The sequence below is a fragment of the Apteryx mantelli genome, chromosome 2 (assembly GCF_036417845.1).
Source record: "Apteryx mantelli isolate bAptMan1 chromosome 2, bAptMan1.hap1, whole genome shotgun sequence".
Taxonomy (NCBI): domain Eukaryota; kingdom Metazoa; phylum Chordata; class Aves; order Apterygiformes; family Apterygidae; genus Apteryx; species Apteryx mantelli.
Window position 1 is genome coordinate 50,305,400 of NC_089979.1, and position 20,187 is coordinate 50,325,586.

General features: G+C 39.1%; 1 protein-coding gene across 4 annotated transcripts in view; it reads left to right on the forward strand.

Annotated features, from left to right (window-relative positions):
- Positions 1-1,383: 1,383 nt before the first annotated feature.
- SS18 (SS18 subunit of BAF chromatin remodeling complex) overlaps positions 1,384-20,187 on the forward strand; it is a 43,852-nt gene continuing 25,048 nt past the window's right edge. Inside the window, exons 1-4 of one of the 4 annotated variants that reach the window (XM_067290611.1) lie at positions 1,384-1,553; positions 4,678-4,754; positions 5,834-5,918; positions 19,592-19,745. In XM_067290611.1, the coding sequence (XP_067146712.1) occupies positions 1,485-1,553; positions 4,678-4,754; positions 5,834-5,918; positions 19,592-19,745 (385 nt within the window). In that variant the 5' untranslated portion in view covers positions 1,384-1,484. Of the gene's footprint in view, positions 1,554-1,850; positions 1,957-4,677; positions 4,755-5,833; positions 5,919-19,591; positions 19,746-20,187 lie in introns of those variants that run through there. The other 3 variants (XM_067290613.1, XM_067290612.1, XM_013943233.2) reach the window with 3 other exon arrangements.

The window sequence follows — 20,187 nt, forward strand, 5'->3', positions numbered from 1 at the left end:
AGTCAGGGACTTGAGCCAGCAACAGCTGAGAGAGGGAAAGAGAGAAATGCACGTAATAAGGGAGGATAGTCACATTTTGTCATGTGGTGTCATGCAACAGAGCAGTGTCCCGTCAGCCACAGGAGCAGGCATATCTGTCAACCACAAGAGCAGAAATCAGCTACTGAAGGTCACTGCCCAATGCGTCAGGAAGGAGACAGAGTATTCACGACCTACAGCGCGGCACTGAAAAGCATACAGGCAGCGCAGAGAGGTGCCTGGGAAAAAGCAGATTTAGAGGGTCTTAGTTTGGGATTTTCTACTTTCCTTTGACATTACCTTTGAAACTCTTACTATTGAAAAGAACAGCCTCAGACTTTGCAAACTTATATATGAGGATCTGTGGTGAACCCCCTGAAATCCCTCCAAAGGCAGCACTGAAAAAAATCAAGGCTGATTTTAGCAATTTTAGCGTCTATAATTTATTGAAAGTCATAGCAACAATTGCTTCAGTTGTTTCTCCGTGTTCGGTTTCGTTTTCATGACAGGCAAGCTGCGGCTGGGGAGGCCGGTATGGAAGCAAACCCCACACAAGCCAGCTGGGGGGAAAAAACAGCCCCAGGTCCTGCTCCCCTGCAACTTTTTTTTTTCTTTTTTTTAACCTGCTAGTTCTGGCAATGACTTGACAGCAAAAAATAAAACCAGAAGCCTGGAAACGACAGCACAAACACTACGCTCAAACGGCACGCGCCACCGCCAACGGACAAAACGCCCCAGCGGCAGCGGCACCCCCCTGCCTCGTAGCCCCGGGCCTGCGTGCGTGGCTCCCCGCACAAGCGGGTCTGACGGTGCTACGCCGAGGTCGGCGCGACCTCACCCGGGACTTGAACGAGCGCAACACCCGCCGCCGCCTCACGGCGCTTCCCCGCGGCGCCTTCCCCCGCCGCCCCGCACGGCCGCCAGAGCGGGCCGCCCGGGTGCAACCAACTGCGGTCGCGGGTGGAGGGGGAAGGGGGGAGGAGAGCGCGTTCCTCGGCACAGCCGGCGTGCGTCCTGTGTAACGTGAGCGCCACAGCGCTCCCCCCTCCCCCGCCGGCCGTACCACTTCGCTGCCTGTCCGGCGCGGAGCAGCGTTGAGCAGGAACGTACCAACGCCACGAAGGGAAAGGGGTAGCCAACAGGGCCGCGTGACTGAGAGAGGCCACGTTTAAAGGAAGCCGCGCCGATTCTTGCTCATTTTGCTTTTCTGAAGCGCAGCGAGGCGGCCACTGCCTTATCGGGGCTCTCTCTCCGTGCTGGGGAGGGGGAGGAATACCCTTTCGCCTCCCGGCTTCCCCGGCGGGATAGAGATGGGCTGGCCCGATGGGCAGCCGCCCCCCCCCGCGTCGCGCCGCGCGGTCTTCCCGGATCGCTGCCGCCTCCCGCTGCTGTTGGTTCCGCGGGGCGCGTGAGCGGGCGGGGGCAGTCGCGGGCGGGCGAGCGGATCCTCCTTGCAGCGGCCCGACATGTCGGTCGCGTTCGCGGCCCCGAGGCAGCGGGGGAAGGGCGAGATCACGCCGGCCGCCATCCAGAAGGTGAGGGCGCGAGGGAGGAGGGGCTTGGCTCGGCCCCGGGAGCTCCAGCTGCTTCCTGGCGCCGGGACGCGCGCGGAGGGGGGGGGTCGCCGGGGGGGGGTCGGGCGGCGGCCGCGGCGTGGCGCGGCCCCGCGCAGCGTGGGGGGGGCGCGGGGCTGCCCCGCTGCGCTCTGGCACTTGTTCCGGGGCCGCGGCCGCGGGGCGGTGCCGCCCACGGGGGTTCGCGGCGCGGGGGCGTCCGCGAGGGGTGGGGCGCGTGGAAGGCCGCGCGCGGGGAGCGCGAGGAACGACCGTTGCCCCGGCCACCCCCCAGGGGGACACGGCCCCGCGCCGGCTGCGAGCTCGCCCGTGACGCCTTCGTCCGGCGCCCTGGGGAAATGGAGAAGTCGGCCAGGTCCTTCCTGTGAGTGGCGCTTACCAGTTACTCTTCAGTTCTGCTGTTGCTAAAGTCCTTCGTGAACTTGATCTCTTCCTCCGTGGGGTGAGCGGGGGCTACCATATTTGGCCTGCCTGATAGGACCCCCCCCCAAAAAAAAAAAACCCAAACAACCCAACCAAACGAACTCTAAAGTGTTATTATGGGGGAAGGCTATGATTAGAGCTGATGACAGGGACTCGGGATGTGTCCGTTTAGGTCCCTGTGGGAGGAAGCAAGCTAACTCTCCAAAACAAGGAGAGAAAGTGTATTTAGGACTTGTAATAATTAACACTGTGTCGTATTGGGGGACGCAGAAGAGCACATTCAAGTTTGGTGGTAACTTTGTAGCCTTTAGAAAATTAACTTTAGACTCTCACTGTCCTCAGTTTAAATTGTGATCTGAAATCTGTTCTGCTTATGGCTATCAGCTCCTTCTGTAGCAGGAGGTGCCTTTCAGGTAGATATAGCCAGCAGCTAATTTATTAGAGGATAAGGGTGTCAGCAAGGTGTCTAAGTTTTAGGGATCAGGATCTCAAAGAAGACCTCAGAGTTAGGATGCAGACCTGTGTAGCAGAAGTCGTCGATGCTTGAGAAGCGTAGCCCAAAAATACATGCCCACTGGGTGGAGAGCTGCCTACAGGTAGTTAGTAGAGACTTCAGCTCACTGGGATGCATTTAAAGAATGTAGACACTTCAGGATTTTTCTTTTGCTGTAGGCTTACCATTAATTTGATGCAGCCATGCTTGCAAAATCCTAGTATAGTTATAGCTGACAAGTTTTTGTAGTGTTCCTAAGCTGTTGGAAGCCTTGGAGGTGTCTTCATCTGGCTGGAAACCTAGATTCTTTCTTGGTGGTAGGTGTTTACAGTTCTTTCAGAGAACTGTTTCAATTCTTTATCAGCAACTGCCTGATGAAAATTATATAAAACAGTGCCTGCAGCCTAGTCTAGGCTACAGTTGTATTCCATCTTACTTGCTTTATTCCTGACCCTAGAATTCTTTTTTTTCTTTTTTTTCTTTCTTTTTCTCTCCAAAGAGGTCTGGCTTACCTGGTGGGCGGAGGGGGAAAGAAAATGGTATCATCTAACTGGCAGTCTGATGATCTGCCTATCCTTAAGTATGTGCTGTCTTCTGCTAGAAGATGGGAAGCATTCTGATGAGAGTCTTGATCCAAGGCTTCCTTTGCAAGTGTGCTGTTAGACTTATATTTGTCTATGTATATACTTGCTCCTTTTTACTTCATTTTTCTGGTGAAAATAGCCACTGTATTTCTTACAAAACTGGGTGTTAGTACATGTGAAGTGTCTGTGTATGAATGTGTCTGCAAGCCCCTTTAGAACATGGAAGTACAACTTTGCCTAGTTTCTGGAGCTCAGAGTGTTGTTAAAAGCATTGTGGTGCTGTGTCCATAGCTTATGGACGCTTTTTCCAGGTCTAGCAATTTTAGGCAAGGATAATTGCTCACTGACCATTTTGGTGAATTACTGGTTTGAATTTAGAAAGACTTGTTTGGTTTGTTGGCTTGTTTGTTCTTACGTGAATGTAACTCCTGAGTGGACTGTGTGAGGTTTCGGACTCTGTACCTTTTTCATAGTAAAGATAGGTTATTTGGGAGAAAAAAGAAATATCTTTCTCTTATAGTTTTTTTTATTATTATTATTTTACATTAGATTCCTACAGAGTTGGGGATGATGTAATTATGGTGTCTGTGCTTCCCTTTCAGAATCATGAGCCTGCTGGTTAATTTTGGCCATGTTTGGAAGAAGGAAGATAATTAAGATTCTACCAGTTTTTTGAAATTCAGCAGCTGGGAAAGAAATCTAAACTAGCCCTCCACTGAGGGCAAAACGCAGGGAAAAGTTGATGTAAAATTTTCCTTTTGGTAGTAAATTTTTTGTTTAGTTCAGTTAACTTGGATAATTTAGCAGGTAGCTCAGATTAGCCGTAGTTCTGCTGTCTCTTGTCTGACCAGAGTGCAGGAGAGTGATTAGAAGACGTATGGGGGAGGGGGAATGTGCAACTCTAAGAGACCAGAGTATATTATTTTTCCTGTTTGTGGAACTTGGCAATATCTTGAATCTTTTTGTAGAAAGCAATGAGATCTACAACTTCTCATGGTTAAGATTTTTTTTTTCCCCCCAGAATGGTAATTCACAGGTTTTCGTATTTCTGAACAGTTCTGAAGTATAATACAACTATTGCGCCAGTTATAGACTATTTATAAAGTGCAGTTGGGCTAGAGACTCTTAGTATAAATACAGCCTTTCCCATGCATTTCCTTGAAACAAGGGCTATCTAGTAAGCTCAGCTGCTATCTATAGCCTTTCAGTACATATTAGTAAATTTTTGAACAGCTACAGGCTTTAATAGGAGACAGGAAATTCAGGACATAAATTTTTAAACAAGTTTCTGGGTAGAGATCAAACAAACTGAAGATTTTGAAAACTTCATAAGAACATGGTGTAGAACAAGTGTAGATATTTGAATGGAAAATCTTCAGATATGTAGCTATAGCAGTGACTTGAAGCCCTTCAACTGAAAACTGAGGGGGAAGATGGTAGCAAAAGAGGTTCTTAAATAGAGCTTTTTAGAACACTTGCTTTAAAAAAAAAATCTCTGACAAGAGGAGCAAGACTCAAACTCATCTTCAGTTTCTTTCCATAAAGAACGTGAAACTTATTCTAAACTTCTTCTTTGTCATTTCAGATGTTGGATGAAAATAACCATCTTATTCAGTGTATAATGGACTATCAGAACAAAGGAAAGACATCTGAATGCTCTCAGTAAGACATTAATCCAAATCTACTGTGAACTGGGTGAATTTCCATCTAGACTGCAATTCTTGATTTGTTTTGTCCATAGGAGAACTATGCTAGTATGAATATGAAAATATTGCTGCAGATATTATATTTATGATTTATTTTGTTTGCAATATGACTATCACTTCAGTCACTGAAAAGTTGTAACTTGACTACTGCAAGTTGATAGTGTAATGACTCTTATGGGGACTGCATAACCAAAATGTAGAGACTTTTTTCACCTGTATCGTAACTACAGTTTGGGAAGGAAGTAATTTATTTCTCAAACCTTCGAAGATAACATAGTGTAAGATACTATAACATAATATTTGGACAAATATTCCATCATGTGCTAGATGAGACATCACATTAGGGCTCTTGAGTCCCTTCTTAAGATGACTGGTGGTCTGTGGGGGGCAAAAGGTAAGTATTTTTGTTTTAAATGAATGTTTTTGTTGATAGGAGTAGGGTGTGGAACAGGTTTGCATATAACTTGATACAGTAGCTACATGTCCATAATCTGCTCCTGCTTTGAAGGTTATTCTTGCAAATGTGAGCTAGATGTCCTGGGATGTAGTTCTGTAGCAGAAAAAAGGATTCCATAGCAAATCTTCAAAGCTCAGGGTTCTGTTAAAATGTTTGTGCTGTTCTTGGTCATGATTTACATAAGTGTATGATATCTTGCATCTGGGGACATAATAAAAGGAGCTGTCTTGTAGTGCTTGTGATACAAACTGTACCAAACAGCCACACACACTCATACAATCTATATATCTCCTGGTGATTTAGGTTGGGGCAGGAAGTGAAATAGGTGAGAACACTGCATTAGATTTTCATAGAAAGATATAGCCACAGTTTTGACAACTCTTTTCTACAGAGAAATTGTCAAAAGCTGGGCAATAGGGAAGTGTTACTAAAGACAAAGGATTCCTAAATGTTCTCGTGTGTCTCTTGAACCATGTTTCACATAGGTAACTTTATTTACATGCGTAGAGTTGAGTACATTCTAATATTACTGTATTCTTGACTTCTTAAGATCTGTCTTGCTTTGTTTATTTTGATAGATACCAGCAGATGCTGCATACGAACTTGGTTTACCTAGCCACTATAGCTGACTCCAACCAGAACATGCAGTCTTTACTACCAGCAGTAAGTACAAAATACTATAAAGCAGTCTTTACTACCAGCAGCAAGTACAAAATACTATAAAACTAGGGGAGTGGATTTCATTTGGGTTCCTGACAAAAAAGGTGCTTGAGGTACTGACTAAACATTTAGCCTAAGATTTACTGTACACTGAGTACAAGGTGGAGTCTTTTTTCATCCAGTGTTTGGAGTCTAGTAATCTCACTGCTTGTGTCCTTCTTGCTCACAATCTGATCTGCTTAACTGAAAACTGATATTTTAGATTAAACACACAGTGCACAGGTTATCTAGCCTGCCTCATAGATAGTCTCCATCATTTTTTTTCTCTACTAAGAACTCTCCTGGTGTGACTCTTCTCAGTCAGCCCCTACAAAAGTATTCTGGTTTATCTATTATGCTGTGGAGCTTAGGAAAAAGGTTTTTTTGGCTGGAGTATTATCCATTTTTTAGCCTCAGTGGAATGAGGTAGGTAAATCTCTATCAACTTTGTTTTAGTCTCTAAGTGAGCCTCTTCAAAATCCTTTGCCTTTCTGTAGTATCAGAAAGCAACCTTTTTAAGGAGGGTAGTGATAATACGCAAAAAGTAAGGTTATGCAGGCTCATCTTGAAGCGCTGCATAGCTTTACAAGTTAAGCATTTTTTTGGATAATACTTGCTGGTTTTCTTTAATTTGCAATTTCTCTGGATTTCTGAAGCCCTTATTTTATAAAATACCAACCATTAATTTTTCCCTTTCCCTTGCTCATCTTATAGAGCAGTAAGGAAAGAGACAACAAATGTTAAAATAGCCTGTTATCTGTTTGTCTTGTGTGTTAATCAGAAAGATTGGGGGATTTATGAGTAACACTAGGAAGTTCTTTGTTTTTGGTAATAAGACTTTTCTTGAATTAATGTAGTCTTAATTCATTTCTGTAATATGAAACTAAAAAGAGTCTTTAAAACAACCATTTCTATATACTAGTTTTCACCAACTGAAATTGAATTACTTTTTCTTTGGTCTCTGGAGAAGTGTTCTCCAATCATTGCTACTAGTGAAGCATCCTTTCAAGTTGGTACCTCGAGAACTATAGAAACAGTGCTTCATTATGTCCAACCTATGTTCCTGTAGAGGCTTCTCTTATAAATCTATCCTTGTAGCTTGATTGGGGTTGATGGTGGGGAACCTTTAAGAGGGTTATGTGTATTATTCAACTAATATGTTTTTGGAGGTTTAATTCATATCCTGGTTCTGATGACAACTGGAAATGAATTTGACCTTATCCTAGTCCCTGGTGGACAGCTCTGTTTACACAGTTGAGTGTGGTGGCACTCTCTCCTTAAGAGAAAACACAGATGGGGCCAAGAAGGACTTTTGCAGATCAGGACTGAAGTGTATTTCTGATCTTGTATGTAAGGAAGATTTCACAGTAGTGGGAAAATGGCACATTATTTCTTCTTTTTTTGATAACTGTTTCCCCCAATGGATTAGGGGAGGCAGAAAGGAAAAGGTAATTTCTTCGTTACTTTCTTCTAAAATAAAATACAAGACCAAATTTGGATGTTCAGTTGTATCTAAGCATAAACACTCTGATCTACCAAGTCAAATCTTTGAAGATTTGCCTGAAATGTGATAACTTAATCAGATAATCAAAACTATTTTGTTGGTTTTCAAGAAAATTACTCTTTAAAGTTGCTATCTTATTTAACTGTAGCCAGAAGAACTTTGGAATGTGTGAGCTATTGCCTTTTCAGTGTAAGATGCAATTGCTTCAAACTCTTTCTCTTCTTTGGTTTTCTGTTTGAGAACTGATGAGGTCAAAGCTGACTTTGAGGTATTAGGTTACAGTTCACCACTCTTCTGTGGCAGCTGTTGTACAGTCTTACTAAACTCAAGGCAACAGTTAAATATGGAGCAAGATACTGTGTGTGTAAACATTTACTATTTTTAATAGTAAAATATAGTACACCAAGCTTGTGGTATTACCACTGCAGTAGCTTCCCATATAAATTAAGAGGGCTTTATTCTGGTTAGCTTCTCTAACATTAGAGTATGTCTGATCTATTCATATCTGGAAGGTTGTTCTCCTAGTAAACTATACTTCTTAAATTCTAAAGTTCCCTGAAAGTGTATTTATCTGATTAAAACCAGGACAAGATAGAACTTAACTATTACTTTTTATAGAATGTTTTATGGATGACAAACTGAAGTTAAAATGAGAATTCTATTGTTAAGGTAGCATTCATGCTGAACAACAGAGCTAAATGCTCAGGTGAATGAATGTTTTTAATATAACCAAAAATGACTTGGACCTAATGGTACTTTGTTGTGTCCTTTCACAATAGTCCTTAGGCTTAACACTTCATATTGTTGGGAAAAATGCTTGTAGTATGCTCTCCCCCACATTTTCTTTCTATCTTATACCAGCTTGTTACTGCCTCCTTCCTGCCTTTTGTATTGAACATTAATGTGGATGTTGAAATATTCAGCTTCTGTGCCACTGGCCATGTCTCAGAACGGGCTATACTAATAAAATGACTGTGCATCCTTTTTGAAATAAAGTGCAGTGTTGCCTGTAGGGAATAAGATAAATCTTGTGCTAAACAGCAATATAGTGAATGAACTATATTGTGCACAGAAATGCTTCTGAAAGGGGCCTGGAACTGAGGAAAAGGGGAACGGCTAAAGTAAGCATTGCAAACTGTAGGGGAAAAGAACTAGAAAGACCTTGTTGGAGTTTCAGTGTTATAACAAGGCTCATGTTGTCTTTGTATGCATCATAAATGTTCAATATTAAATTATAACTCCTGTGAGAAGAGGCCTTCCATCACGTCAGAAGACAAAAGAAGTGGGGAGTGAACTCCGTAACTCAACCAGTCTCTTCTCAGCCGTGCTTTTCTCAGCATTGCTAAGGGTGGGCCTGTCTTGGAGCATTTTTGGATCTTTACTGGATAAGGGTAGTGGTGTAAGTCAGCATGTAAAATTGATACAACTTTTTGCTGCCTCTTACTGAATTTTGGCAGGTATTCTGTTTCTTGGAAAGCAGAGGAAATAAGAGTCTGTTTACCACAACTGTATGAGATAAGCTGCCCAAAAAGGCCTTACATAGTGAGGAATACAACACTTTAGACTTCCAACTGTGCTGCTTTTGACACTGCAATCTGAGAAGCAATAGCAATATGTTATTCTACTTGAATTGCAGAGAATAAAGATGCAATCGAAGGTGGTTTCAGAGACTTACTAGAGAATCCACAGAATAGCTAGTAAAGTAGTGTGTGTGTGTGTGTGTGTGTGTGTGTGTGTATTTCCAAATGAAATCTAAAATGGCAAAACAGGCATCTTATCCTCCTCCGACCATTGTTTAGTTTTTATGTTCTCTTAAGAGATAGTGGCATTAGAAAGCCATCTCAAAACTTTGAGTGACAATAGTTTTTTTGTTTTTTTTTTTTCTAATCTATTTGTTCTTCCTCTTCCCAATGCTTCTTCATTTTGCCAAATGGCAATGATGGTCCCATGACTATCACTTTATTGGAAAAACTAAAGGGGAGTTTTTGTCCTACACTTGGTTTCCCCCCCCCCCCCCCCTTCATTTTGGCATTGACTTTATAACAGATAAATATGGAGCTGTGCAGGAATTACTTTCTTTGGAACACTTTTTGTAATTAAAAGAAAAGGTGATTCTTTAGAGATTGTCTTTCTCTTACTGATAGAAGTCAGGTTTCATTGTGTCTGTGGAGCACTTGATTTCAGTGTGTATTTCAAGAAGCTAATGAAAATAAATGCATACAGTCATCATTCACTTTTATAATGTGCCAGTTTTCTACTGTTCTGTTAAAACTGCCAGTCTCTTCCAGCAGCAAGGTAAACTACGTATGTGACGTGACTTACAAGAAAACTCATTGTATCTGAGTTGTGGAAAAATGTGCACACCTTATTATACTGTTTTTTCATTTCATAATATTGGAAAGGTTATTAATAAAATACTGAAAAGTGAGTGTTTTTTTGTTTTTGAGAGAGGAGTTTTTTTGTTTTTGAGAGAGGAGTTTATCTCTTGAAACTAATGCTCTTTGCAGGACGTGTGTTGTCCCTTCATGTATATCATTCCCCAAAACTGTCATAAAGACTAGAGCAGAATCCTTGCCATTATATTTACAAAATACTTTTGTAAGCAACACAATATTAAGTACACCGAAAAGCTGGTTGTTTCCAAAGTATCTGCTTCCAGAGGTAAAATCATTAAGCATCATAGCCAGAACTTGACTAATAAAGTTTGCTTCAGGTTCCTCAATGGAAGACGGTTTATTTTAGCTAAATAGCTGTAGAGTTCAGATGGCTAAATGGGTGTCATAAGATTGGTTTTACTTAGTCAAGTCTCATGTGATCTTAGTATTTCAGTGGCATTAAAAAGCCATTGCAAAACTTTAAGTGAAAATAGATTTATCTACTCCATCTGTCTCTTCCCTCCCTGATACTTCTTCATTTTGCCAAATGTCACTTAGTACTTTTGAAAAGGGCAATGTTTAATCTACAGTTTTAATGTAGTTGTGACATGATTAGAATATGTTAGTTTATAGAAACAGTTCAGAGTCTTAGGAATTGAACAATACAAAGGTTTTTATGTTCAGAATAAGTATATACACACACACACCAATCAAATTATACTGATATAACTTGAAAAAGCAAGATGGCATACAGAAAAGAGATCTCTTGCTATTAAAATTTGAGTTGTATTCTATTTGTAAAATTTCTTTTTAAAGATGGGAATCCTAACTGTAATAAAATTCTTGTCTAGTATGTACCAAGTTACCTGGGAAAGTCTGATCTTTATGATAGTATAGGAGAAAATCTGTTAGTCATATCTGTTTTCCTGCTCGTTGCAGCTGGCATCAGTCTTTAAGTCTCTGGCTTAATTCTGTGTACAGTGAATGGTAGGGTAAACATTGATTAAATTATTTTAAAAACGCAAAGTTGTACCTTATAGTGGATGCTGATGTACACATAGTAGTACATTATACTGGATGCTCAGCATTAGTTTTTCAGAGCACGTCTGCACCAAATTCAGTTCTTCTCAACTGTTTGTAACCTGAATTAATAGAGAACAGGGAGTAAAAGAAACATTGAATGTTACCTGTCAAGAAACAAGTGAGCTATTAGTCAGCTGAGCATGAATTTTGAAGAAAAGCTGCTTTTGTTAAATGTTTGATAAACAGTTTTCAAAAAGCATAATGTCTAAAAGACTCCCCCCCCCCCCCCCCAAGAGAAACATTAAATGGGAGATGATGACAGGAGCACAATGTGAGTTAATATTTTTGAGAAAGGGAGGGAAGGTGTTGAGGTGTACCTGCACAACATGGTGGATATGAATCCGAGGAAGAATTCTAGAACACATCAGCATCAGTGCTTGTCTTCTTTAAAACAAGTAATTTGGCTGCTTCTGTTTGTTGTTGGGTTTCACATTAGAATAGCTTAAAGAAAATAATGATTTTCCTGCTCTTTGAATGAGAGGCAAGTGAAGCAACTCTACTTGATGTGGTTAAAAGAACTTAAGTTTTGTGTTCCTGTATTGTTCTTACAAATTACCTAGCCAGTGCAAATCTATAGCTGATAAAAGCTAACCTTTTTGTGCCTACATTGTTCCCAAAGAACATTGTTTCTTAAATTTTTTCTTTTTCCAACTCTTTTTATACTCTACCTTTCTCATTTGCTATGTTTATTTCATGCTCTGTGAGCAAGAAACACAAGGGGTAAGCCTCCTTGGATAATCTCTCTAGCCCACAGTTTGGCCATCTTTGTTGCTAAAGAATAAGAAATCTGTGGTGTCTAGGTTTGTACTGTAATATACTGTAATATCATTCATTATTCTAAAATTCAGCATTATCACTGTGTTGCAACGATCTCAGAGACTAAGCACTTTGAACAAGATGGTAAATAAGATTTTTCCTGAAGTTTTACAGTATTACAGGTCTGTTAGAGATGAGATATAATTCTTTATTGCTGTCAATAGCCTGATTCTTAGGTATGGCGGTAATAACCAGTTGTAAGAGCAATGCACTATGATCTAGCTATATAAGCTCTTACGGAGAGGTCTAGTGTGTCTGTATCAACTAATTGTCTTTGCTCCAAGGCCACAGGTAATCTTCTCTATCCATTTTCTTTGCTTGAGGCTTTGGATGCCATGTGACTTCTGGCCTCTCAGTGAAAACTGTAATTCCCTATGCCTTCATCATAAATAAAAATGTAACTGAAAGAGAATTAGTTTTACAACTAGCTAGTCAGGTTTATTTATTTTATTTTATTAAGCAGAGGATGGAAGAAAATACATTAGTCACAAAACTCAGGAAACTGCAAAATTTCTCATTACAGGAAGGATAGCCTGTAAAGTTGTCAGCAGTGCAGGATTTTTAGAAGATTTGAAGGCATGACAACCAAGTTTCCTATGAATTAAGTTTAGAGGGTTGTTCCTCCCCTAGCCCGTTTGTTGAATCTCCATAGCCACACCAGTCTTTATGTTGATACGCCTCTTTTGGGGCCAGTAGAGTCTTCCTGCTCTAGCAAAAGAGAATTAGGTACGCTGCCTTTTTTTTTAAAGAATTTTCAGACTGGACTCTCAATTTACACTTGTGTGCCATGGTCTTACAATAAAAATTGCTTTTCCGAGTTGTTCATTTTGCTCCAGAGAGGCTGAAGTGAAGACTTTTAAATGCTGGGGAGAAGTTTGGCTGTTGTTTGACAAGATTTCTTTCTGTTTCTTTTTTTTCTTTCTTTCTTTTTCTGATAATGGTTATGCTGACATAAGCAGTGCTGTACTCTCATCCGCTGCAATTCTGCTGTGTCATGTTTTAATGTTGCTGTATGATGAACCAGTCCAGGCTAATCGTGTGTGTTGGGGAGGGGATTTTCATTCTAGATTAGTTCTGACTCACTGCAGGGCTATGTAAACAGCTGTGTTGGGACAGCTGAAAGGATGGAACTGGGAAAGGGAGAGTGGCCGGAGAGAGCTTCTTGAATCAGCACTTCCACTGAAAGACATTCTCATCAGAATATGTTATTTTAAGGCATTAGCATGTTAGGGGTGATTTTGCAGACCACCAGTGTACTCCACTTTGAATAAGAGGATCAGTAAGCTATTTTGCATGTAGTGCTAATCTTGTACGTCCACATGGGGAGCTAGTGCACTGTACACAAAAACCCTACTTTTACTGCCCACTGACTTTTGTGGCTATTTTAGTAATTAGTAAAAATAATGGGCAATTTGATTAATTTGATGCTCTAAAATGTAATCCTTTCATACCTGAAGATGTGATTTGACTCTCTGTAGTCAAGTACAGTATCTGTAGAATAAATTTTGTCTTGTTTCTGTTTTGCTCTAGACAGTTTTCTGAGAGCAGTACCAGGCAGTCTTGTAGCACAGATGCAGTTTATATGGATGCAAGTCCTTTCGCCTGTACAATTTTGCTCTTCCCCCAATGAAATGCACTGAAGGCATCTTAAAAGCTAAAGCAGGAGATACACGGTTGTGGAACAGAAGGCTCCTCTTTTGATTATCTTGACAAAAATGTCACCAAATTTAGAGATTCTCCAAATTACTTCTCCCAAGAAAATATTCAAGATCATTTTGAAAACAAAATGAACTGCCTTATGGGGCAGTTGCAGAACACCTCTGAATTTGTCTAGTTTCTATAGCTGCGTGTTCCCCAGGTGAATGCCCACAGTTACTTATTCCTTGTCTCTCTCAATAAAATCATCTGAACTTGTACTGGATTTTTTAACCTGCAATTTAAATCATCTCTAGTGATATCAAGAGTTAAGAATTGTATGTTACTACTTTTTAAGTATTGAAAGAGCTGTTGCTATGTGGACATTAACAAGTATTTTAGGGTTAAATTTTCTGGTTATTAACGTAACGTCAAAGAATAGCCAAACAATGAAATACTTTTATACAGTCTGTTGTACAATTTGAAACAATTAAGGATTCTAGTTTACTCTTTGGACAAAATGTTTTATTATTTACATTATGAAATATCTTAACATTTTGTTCAAATAATAAATCAGAGTTCTTTTTGCTTTTGAAGGTATTAATATAAAGGGAGATTTAGAAACTGGTTGTCATTCTAAATTTAGAATTCCTTACTGCTAGTGTCACAACTGGTACTTCCAGCAGTGAGAGCACAAATTACATTTGTAATTAAACTTCCCTTTTAGACATGATTGTAAATGCTTTTCACACAGAAATCTTCCTCCACCCCCAAATGCCACTTATTCTGAGAATTGATACGGGTTGCTTATCTTTTTCTTTTAAGATATTTTCAGTACAAGAATATCCTGCTCCTTATAGAAGAAGAGACATAAACCAATTAAATATATCTCACCTTTTTCAAATCTCAAAAACGTATTCCTTTATGATCTTATTTCCTGCTCTGACACCTCAGTAAGTACTCTGCAGGTGCCATCACCACCTATCAACAGACAACTGTTCTCTGAGACTGGGACAAGGGCTGTGATATTAGCAGTTGATTGCAGGGCGAGGTACCTCCTGGGATGGGATATTTTGCTTTGCAGAAAATTTTATTTGAGAAATGAAAACAAAGATGATTAAATCCTGAGTTTGAGTATTTCTCTACTTCTGGAAAGATCAGAAAGGCTTTTATGTTTGCATTGCCTGTAGCTTTTAATTGTTACTCTGAGAGAACTGCAGGAAAATTATATTTGTAATAGTATATTTAAAATATTTATTGCTATTTATATTGATTAGGAATAGTGTGTTTTAGTTTGTTTAAAAATATTTCCTGTCTCTTACATTTTTACAGCTTTAAGATTTTGACTACTGAGTTGGTATTCCACCTGGGTTTTTATAGCAATGGATATTCCATAAACAAATCTTTTAACCTGCTATTGATGGCAAGCAAAATCTGATAATTTAAACTAGGGCGGAGAAGAGATAGTACATGAAAATTCCAGATGCACAGTTCCACCATGATAAACCATGTTTTTGTTTGCTCTCTTGCTTCTGATCTATTCTATTACTTCAAAGGAAAACCTTGAAAAAGTACAGTATGTCTATTGTTTTCAGTGTATACTTACAAATGACTTTTTGGTTTAGTAGGATTTTCTGTTTGCTGAAAATTATCAGTTCAAATTTAATGTTTACTTTTCTTTGAGATTTTTTTTTCCAGTCATAATTGCAGGTCAATTTTAGTCTCCCCAGTTTAGCCTTCCAGAGTTAGGAAAAATAGCTTATAATTTTTTTTCATGCTCTGATAAATTTTAAAGGCTCATAGTGACTAGAAATTGCAACCTGTGTATTTGGGGAAGAGAGCCAAAAATTAAAGGTTAGCAAGTGAAGCTGTATCTAACTCTGAGCTTACATTTAATTAATTTACTTTTTTAATGATAGTAGAATATTATTATTTTTTTATTTCATAATGGGAACAAAATCAGCAGTGATTTTAATTTCCATTCCTTTCTGTCGCTCATTCTGCAAGAAGAAGTAGCTTTTTCTCTTTTTCTGTCAACCTGACTGCCTTTGGATGTAGTCTCATCCTTCAAATTTAGATCGAGTGAGTAGGATTCATGTTGGGTCACTTTGCTTTTGAAAAACGGTGTGGATTTTCTTCTGTTTTTTAGCATTTGGCTTTTGAATATTGTGTGGTCAATTTGTGTTTTAAAAAATCTGTTTATGCTTAGTGCATATTACTGGAGATAGCCAATTTCCATAACTTTTATAAAGAACAAAAAAGGTTAAATGACACATTTTTTTCTGTAATTAAAGAAGATTTAAAAGAAGTTCATCACCTCTAAAAGCCTGCATTAACTCTGATAAAAACAGGGAAGTTGCCATTTTAAATCAAATTTTTCTTTTTTTCTTCTGGCTGTGGCCAGTAAAAAGTACTCTGGAGGAATTTCACTAGACGATAAATTATATCAGCAGGAGGCATTTGCTTTTAATTACTCTCAGGTAGTGATTGGTTATGACCCTTTATGACCCTAGCATGAAGGCTTAAAACGCACTTTAAAAATATCCTAATACAACTCTATTTTTATTGCATATATGTATGTATAATTATTTCTGAATCCTATTTAGACCTTCTTCTAGTGTCTTGTGTTGATGAATTCCTCAGGTTTATGTGATTTTTGTGGTGTCTTATATGTTTAATGTTATTCCTCAATTTATTGACTATGCCCTTGGGGTATTTTGTTGTTCAAGCATAAATTGGATCATCTACTTTTTCTCTGTATCATACGTTAAATTGTATTTCTGTCATATCCTCTTATGTTTGGTTCCTTTCTATTTAAAAAAAATGTCCTTTGCAACTTGGTTCACGTGAAAGATATTTGAATTCTCGAGTCACTAGGTGCTTATCTTTGGAATCCTTCTGCTTGTGCATTTTTTTTTCCGGTAGCTTTCCCAAAACTGAACATATATCAGAAATACCATGGCATTTTATTTCTTATATTTGTACCTCGCTTTTGATGTAACAAGCACTGCAAACAATCAGAAAGAGAACATACATATTTTGAATAGGTGGTGGTGGTGGCAGGGGGGAGGTTGTATTTTGTTTTCCCACCAAACTGGGTCATGGTCAATTCTTTTTTCAGATTAGTTGCAATGACAGTAGAATTCTAAGGGAGAGAGGAGTGTTCAAAATCCAGTGTAATTGCCTTATATTTATCCGTGTTGAATTTCACCTAGCATCATTCTGCTTATTCTTTCTTCCATAATTTTCAATTATTAACATTATAGCATCTTCAGATGTTGACATTTACTAATAAATATTTCCAGGAAACCTTCATGTGTTCCTTTATCCTTTGAGCTTAGCATGAAGTTATTGCTTATTTCTTTCCTTTAGGCAGTTTCTGATCAATGAAAGTGTGTAGCCCTGGACAAAGTATTTTCCAAAAAGTCTTTGTCAAAAAACTTTTATCAAAAAGTTTTTGTTAAATTTTTGCATATATTTTTGAAAAAATCAGATTAGTAAGATAGAATGCCATTTATTGGCACATCACTAACTTGTCTTTATCTTCTATTGCTCTTGGAGTTTTATAATTCTCTAATTATTTTGATCAATTTACTTGCAGCTTGGAGAACAATGCCCTCAGATTTGTGATTCCTAGAATTCATCCTACTGTTTTATTTTTAAAAAGAGCTTCAGTGTTTGCTGCCTTCCAGTCATCTCGTGGAGTAGTTTATTTTGAAGAAAGGTTGTGTATGTTAGCAGTCTGGACCTTTTTCTTGCATTTTTTTCTGGAATCTCAAATGGTTTCACACTGGTCTTAGGAGTGTTCCCATATCCAGAAGCTCCTCATGCTTATTTTCTGATAGTGCCTTTTTTTGTCCCCTTAATTGCTCCTTCCTTTCCCATGTAGTTCCCAGTGGTTCTTGAAGTCTCTTACAGGTTTTTGTTTTAATGTAATTTTTAGAATAGTTAGTGGTTTTTTTCTGTCCTTGAATGTTTGGTCTGTGAATTCTGTCTTTGATACCTTTAGTGTCTAACTCAGTGTTTAACCAATACATATTTAGAAAACTTCCAGAATAAATTTAGAGCTGGAAAATATAGTTTTGTCTAAAATAGTAATTGGAATTTTTTTGTATATCTTCCCATGCATAAGGGTACAGGCATGTTCATAACTTTGGCAATTGCACCTGCAAAAAACCTAGGTATGACCTAATATTTTTTAGTACTTTACAGCATTTCTCATTATCAGCATGTGTGAGCAGTGGATTTACTGATGACTTATAATTGAAGTCTGACTAAGAAATTCACCTTAGTTTTGAAAAGTTAACAGGAAAATACTGGCATGGTTTGTTCATTCCGGCTTGGTTGTTTTTTTGGCTCTGCTCTGTGCTGAAACTGGGCTATTGTTCCACTCTGAGCTCTAGCAATTCATGTAGTAATACCAAGTGCGTATTGGTTTGCTAGTATTTCAAGAAATGCTCATTCTAAAAGAAAATGAAAAATAATCCCTCAGTTTTATTTTCACTTGTTTCTCTGTGCATCGGTTTTAGATAATTCATCAGATGCCAAAATAGGATGGTAGTAATCTTTTGAAGGTGAAAGGAAGCAAGGCGTAACTGGAGCGGCCTTTCTTCTCTCTTCCTGACTTCACTAGTGAAGAAAGATCAAGCAAAATGGAGCTGCATTTCATTCCTTATACTGTTCAGAGAGTAGAGCTGCCTTTTACCTTTTTTACTTTGTCCCACTTCTATTACAGGATGAGGAAGAAACTTGCTTATAAAAGGTCATTCTCTTCATTGTGGAGGAATGAAAGGGATTTAATAAGATAAGTCATCTCCCTCTTCCTGCTGAAGAAAAAGCCTTTCACTAACTTCTTGAGGATTTTTTTTAAAATATATCAAGGAAAATAATACCTTGAAGTGGCAGCCTCTTTTGAGAAGAATGTTGAGAAAATAAATTAGTGGCTATAACACCATCACACACCCATTTGCCCTGGGAGGAGTGAGCACAGTCTCTGTATTACCTGCATGTATTAATGTCTTTGTTGCATATGTTGCCCTCTCCAAGGCAAAACAGGGATCCTGCTTTACACTCATTTTGAAGGAATTTTTTTTTTTCTACTCTGTTATATCTTGTGTTTAGGAACCTCCTGATGAATAGGTATAGTTAAAAGGGGGACTAGACTAGAGAATAACCTGGGGTTTACCCCCTTGTTTCTTTCTGTGAAGAGAAATGTTGAAAAATAGACACATTATCTCACAGGAATGGATTTTGCATGAATAGTTTTGGCTTTTTGGAGAGGGTCTTCAAAAACCATAGACCTAGGCTTTCCCTGTTGCAGAGATTGTTTTTATTTCCTTGAAAGCTTTTGGCTAAGGTTTGTGAAGAGGTTAAGTACAGTCTCACAGGTGTTTTTAATAGGAAAATGAAACTACCAGCAGTTTTTGTATCTCCTTACATTGCCCTGAGTAGAACCTAATAGTAAATTCCCCCTTGTATTTATTGTTTTTCTTGCTCTCCCTCTTTGAACTCTCAAGGTTATTCAGTTATTTTCCTCACAATTTCATTAGGAAATTTGCCAAAAACATCCTTTCTAGGCAGCTGTCTCTGGACCTTTGGAGGCCAGCACTAATGTGCTTCCAGTCTGTAGGGGGTGTTTGGCACAAAATTATGAACTAGGCCTTCAGTGCTTCAGGGGAGAGAAAAGAAGAGATCTCAAACATTTTACCACACCCAGGTGCAAATTTTTGCTACTCTATGAGCATTTAGAGGCTTTCATCTCTTGTTGTACCTGCTTTGTCCTGGTGCAAGGTCTGTTAATAGCAACAAATTGTTGATGTGAGAGAATTATAATAGAAGAGTTATTTTTCTGTTGAACAAATGTTGCTTTGAAGGAAAGCTTTTGTGTGTATGTGGGAGAGAGTAATTCTAGCAATCTTAAACTGTTTGGATATAATTTTTTAATGAGGCATTGATTTGTATTTTTTATTTTAAAGTAATGCTTGAAGGTGCTGTAGCATTGCCTGTGTATAATACTTCATGTAAAATTGATAGAAATATTAAATGTTTTGCCAAAATTAATATTGAGAGGAGTTAAATGTATCAGGAGAAAAAGCAAAAAATGCTTTTCAGTGCTTTCTTTGATATTCCACTTAACAATATAGGCAACTGCCGTACCATATGTACATATAATATATTTGTCAGACTAACTGCTTCTCTTGTTTGACTAAACTGTCTCCTTTCAGCCACCCACACAGAATATGCCTATGGGTCCAGGAGGGATGAGTCAGAGTGGCCCTCCCCCACCTCCACGTTCTCACAACATGTCTTCAGATGGTATGGTAGGTGGGGGCCCTCCTGCACCACACATGCAGAACCAGATGAACGGCCAGATGCCTGGTAAGTTTTTCTCCTCCAAGACATTAACACCAGCGTTGCTTAGCAACTGAAACGACATGGGGGCTCAAGGGATACTAGATTGTTGATGACAAAACTGCTTTGAATGCCCCCGAGTAGAAGCTCTCTTAGAGTTTGTTAGCTACAGAGCTACGTGACCTGTATTCAGTGTTTATCAGGCTGCCCTTGGGCTTTGATGTAGCTGACACACAGCATTCCTCTGATGAACAGAACTGGCTAAATTTAGTCTGTTTGAAACCATGCAGTACAGCTGGCTTTAGAAGGCTTATTGGAGAACGGTATTGGCCTGTGGCTGAATGTATACAAATCCTTCCATAAAAATACGATGTGAAATCATCATAGCTAAATAATTAAATAGTAATAAAATAGATATATCTTAAAGAGGACATTTCAAGCTTGAGTAAACTTAAAAAAACGAATCACT